Below are 4,815 nucleotides of genomic sequence, written 5' to 3' on the forward strand. Positions count from 1 at the left end.
TTGCTAGTGTGGTTTCCAGCTGGCATCTGGAGGATGGGTGGTCTTCTTCTGCCAGTCTTGACGAATGTGGGCCTCTGGACGCTTGTGTTATAAGAAATCGGGGCTACTTTTTCATAATTGTTAAGCATGTGAATGAAGTTGTAGAAGAATCGTGTGTTTAATGCGAAAATGCGTTGATTGGTTTTACTATTTATCGTATTTAAAAAAAAAAATTTATTTAAACTTGGAGATCGCAACAAAGTGCGCATGAACAATCTCGAAATACTTATCCTTGCATTTAGAAGTGACTAAAATATACGCCATTAAATTCCAGCCATATTCCCAGTGGATGACCCAATGTAAAGTTAAAAGTGAGTAAAATTATATGTCAAGGAATTCCAGCCAAATTCCAAGTGGATGACCCAATGTAAACATTCCTAATTCATACAACACTGTGCTATAAATATTTCTTCTTCAGGATGGACCACGCAAGATCCCCAACGGTAGCACTTCTGATTCTGACTGCCCTCTGTACTGCATCGCCCCAAACATACAATGCTAACAATATCGGAGGCATCATTGGTGGTGGAGGAGTTGGTGGTGGAGGAGTTATTGGTGGAGGTGGAGGAGGATTCACCCCTGTAGTTGGAGGAGGTGGAATCTCCGGAGGGGGCAATAATCAAAACTACAATCAAGGAAACTTCGGAGGACAAAACAATCTGGGTGTGGGGAGTCAAGGAGGGACAAACCCTTTCGGGAACTCCGGTTTTGGACAAGATCTTGGATTCGTTTACACTAACCCTGGGGCTGTTTCCCAGGGAGGTGGAGGAGGAGTAGGAATAGGAGGAGGAGGAATAGTAGGAGGAGGAGGAGGAGGAGTAGGAATAGGAGGAGGTGGAGGCTTTCCTCAAGGAATTGGCGGGGGTGTAACAGACGTAAGTAATGGTTATTATTACTATTATTAATATTACCTTCAGAATTATCACCTACAGTAAAAGTAGTGTATTAGTAGTAGTAGTAGTAGTAGTAGTAGTTTTTCTTGATTTGTCACTGTTCTCCGTGATGTATTGAAGTAACATTCAGTTCAATTAAACTTCTCAACATTGAACCATGCAAAATGTTTGATAACATTATTAAACATGTCATCGAAACAAATCTTTGCTTAAAAAGATTGCTTTTATTCTAATACTGTATAGAAGTAAAAACGAAATACAACCGTTAATTTACTCGGAATTTTACCATAAAAACCAATGTTTAAACCACGAATAAAAAGCTCAAAATCATACTAGATGTAAGATAATCCAGATAGCGAACATAATAAGTGACAAAATATGTATTCAAACTGATAGAAAAAGTGTTTGTACCCAAGGTAAGGAAATTATAAAAAAAGGACTACAAATGGCAGTTTTCTACATAAAAAAGATATTATAACAAAATCCTTTTCTTAATTACGACATTAGACACGATATAATTTTCGCGAAATTTACGAAAGTAATAATTTCATATGGTTACAGGTGTTTAATACGAGTAAAACTAAAATAACAATCGATATACATAAACATACAAGTCTTTTTTTTTTTAATCATACTACTAAAATGCGCAACTAATTCTTTACACCAGAATATATATAAGTACACCCATGTTCTTAGTAAACAAACGAATATAAGTTAATACTGAGATATAACCAACAACTTAGAAATATAAATCAAACAAATATAAATTATTCCTGACATGTAATCAACAACTTCATTTTCATTTTCATCAACAAGGACCACAGAGAGAACCTTATGAAGCGACTTTCTCGAGAGAAACTTCTTTTCCTAACCAACATGAACCAGCCAACCGTTTCAATTTGAGCAGATGTATGCAGGAATGTGTTTACCTAATTTAAACGGTAGAGAAAAATTAGTAACAAGTCAAATTAAGGACACCTTACTGATACTTTTATTGCATTCAATTTGGTGTTATCTCATATCTGTCATCCCATTCTGAGTGGGGATGCATTAACGTGGTGAAAGGGTTTGCGAATCGCCATGATCAGCAAAGCTGTATTAATCAGGGCCACCCATACTAGGTTGGTTTGCTGTGAGCGATCAGACTATTGTCTCCCACCATCACCAATCCACAGTTGGCCAGAGCGGTGATGAAAACTGGCCAAATCCCAGAAATGAATAAGGACATGTCTGAGGCCTTTGTCCTGCAGTGGACTAGACACGGCTGCATTTATTGTTGTTGTTGCTATTTGTTATATGCTAAATAACTTGAGTATGAAAGAAGAACGGCTACTTACGGGATAAACTACTACTACTACTACTACTACTTTGCAAGCTTACGTTATTGATTATACTGTTTCATAAATCGAAATCTATAATAAAACAGCAACTACTCCAAAAACTAACAACACCTCACCGCAGATCATCTCATCGAACGGCGACCCCTTGAGCGGACTATACGGAACTCCCGACGGAGGTGGGGTCGGCGTAGGCGGCGGAGGCACGTGCAACCCTAACGTGCAGATCTCCGTGGTGACCTCCGTGCGACTCGTGCCCACGACACTCATCAGCACGAGAACTAGAGCCATCCCGACGACGGTCTTCCAGCAGATCACACAGACCAGCATCTTCCCGACGACATTCGTCAGGACGCAGGTGGTCACGTCTGCAGCGCAGCCCATCATTCAGACGTCGACGCAGGTAACGTCGGGGTGGGGGGATTGGGATCATTGGTTTATAAATTGCATGGCGTCACTTTGACTTCTCAATCAGAATTTCATCACTATCTTTATGTAGTTTTAGGATTGCAGTACTTCCTATATAGATATCTTCAAGAGTTCTAACATAAGATTCATCTATTCCTTATCTTTGAAAGGGTTTCATTACTGCTGAAGTTTTGACAGAATCAAAATCTTTCCCATATAGACTCAAGAACGTCTGGTATACACTTCAAATATATATATATATATATATATATATATATATATATATATATATATATATATATATATATTCAGAAACTAGTGTACGCGACCCAAGGTCTACGCATACATATATAGACCTTGGCGCGATCCATCATAAATGACGGATAAATATTTAGATATGTACACACATTCAACCTTTCCTATCCCCTCCCCCTTTTCTAAGTACATCAAGGCAGTTGTGGTCTCCGAGTGTACCTCTCAAGGTACTCCTTATCAGGGTATGATTACTCCCTCTCCCCTACCCGAGGGATGGGAAGAGACCAATTATTTATACGTCTGGCAATACCGCTCAGCGTGACCGGAAATAAATAACTATACTATATATATATATATATATATATATATATATATATATATATATATATATATATATATATATATATACACTTATACATAGCCAGACACTATCTATCTATTACGGTATATATGGGAGATACTATAGCGCCTTAGAACTATAAAATCATACATAAAACATATCAAAGTTTATGTACTTAAGAAGGAAATAATACAAAAAAGACATAATCAATCTTATTTAAAAGACAAAAAGAATCATGACTGAGATTAGAAAAGGACGTTGCAGGAGCCGCAAGAATCAAAGAGCATTTGAAAATCCGAGAACGAGTTTCCCAAGTAAAGTAATATATCAAAACTTGAAGAGATTTCTTTTGTGGAATACTGTCAAAAAATGACGTGGTGGGACTATTATAGAATACATTTCTCATGCCGGACGAGCAGTTATAAAATTAGCATCTACATTAATGACTTCTGAAACCTTGTGAAAAATAAAAACGAGACAAAATTTTGAGAGAATTACATGATTAAAATCAGAGAGAAAGTGGGGGTTTTCGTGAAATAACAACAGTATTCACAAGCAATCAGTCAATTAATCATCTAATCTAAGTAATTTGAATAAGCCAAATACCTAAAAGCTATTCAGTGGTATAATGTAGCTACAAAGCTAAGACGTTGTTTTGCAGTTCTATAAAGTTTCTTGGTCATTTTCCCTTTAAACAAATTTTATGTCATAAATATTTAGAAACCAGTATGACAATATTATCAGCGTTGCAAAATTATTTGCAAACTTAACTTTAAATATTAATACTTCAAAAAACCAGGAAAGTTCATTATTACCATAATATTATTATTATTATTACTAGCCAAGCTACAACCCTAGTTGGAAAAGCAGGATGCTATAAGCCCAAGGGCTCCAACAGGGAAAAATAGCCCAGTGAGGAAAGGAAATAAGGAAATAAATAAATGATGAGAATAAATTAACAATATATCATTCTAAAAACAGTAACAGCGTCAAAACAGATATGTCCTATATAAACTATTAACAATGTCAAAAAACAGATATGTCATATATAAACTATAAAAAGACTCATGTCAGCCTGGTCTACCTAAAAACATTTGCTCCAACTTTGAACTTTTGAAGGTCTACTGATTCCACTACCAGATTAGGCCTGGCTATTAGAATTAACTGCCTGCCTAGTATTACGAACAGGATATAATTGTCCAGGGAGATCTGAATGTAAAGGATGGTCAGAGTTATGAAAAATCTTATGCAACATGCATAATGAACTAATTGGACGATGGTGCCAAAGATTAATATCTAGATCAGGAATAAGAAATTCAATAGACCGTATGTTTCTGTCCAGCAAATTAAGATGAGAATCAGTAGCTGAACACCAGACAGAACAATACTCAAAACAAGGTAGAATGAAAGAATTAAAACACTTCTTCAGAATAGATTGATCACCGAAAATCTTGTAAGACTTTCTCAATAAGCCAATTTTTTGTGCAATTGAAGAAGACACAGACCTAATGTGTTTCTCAAAAGTAAATTTGTTGTCGAAAAT

At 36.3% G+C, this 4,815-nt stretch overlaps 1 protein-coding gene across 1 annotated transcript in view; it reads left to right on the forward strand.

Moving 5' to 3' along the window:
* Positions 1-818: 818 nt before the first annotated feature.
* The window catches only part of LOC137653891 (uncharacterized), a gene marked incomplete at its 5' end in the record, with an annotated part of 12,228 nt that continues 8,231 nt past the window's right edge, over positions 819-4,815 (forward strand). Inside the window, 2 exons of the mRNA XM_068387518.1 lie at positions 819-914; positions 2,394-2,672. Of these exons, the coding sequence (XP_068243619.1) occupies positions 819-914; positions 2,394-2,672 (375 nt within the window). The remainder of the gene's footprint in view (positions 915-2,393; positions 2,673-4,815) is intronic.

Source organism: Palaemon carinicauda, chromosome 15 (assembly GCF_036898095.1).
Source record: "Palaemon carinicauda isolate YSFRI2023 chromosome 15, ASM3689809v2, whole genome shotgun sequence".
NCBI lineage: Eukaryota > Metazoa > Arthropoda > Malacostraca > Decapoda > Palaemonidae > Palaemon > Palaemon carinicauda.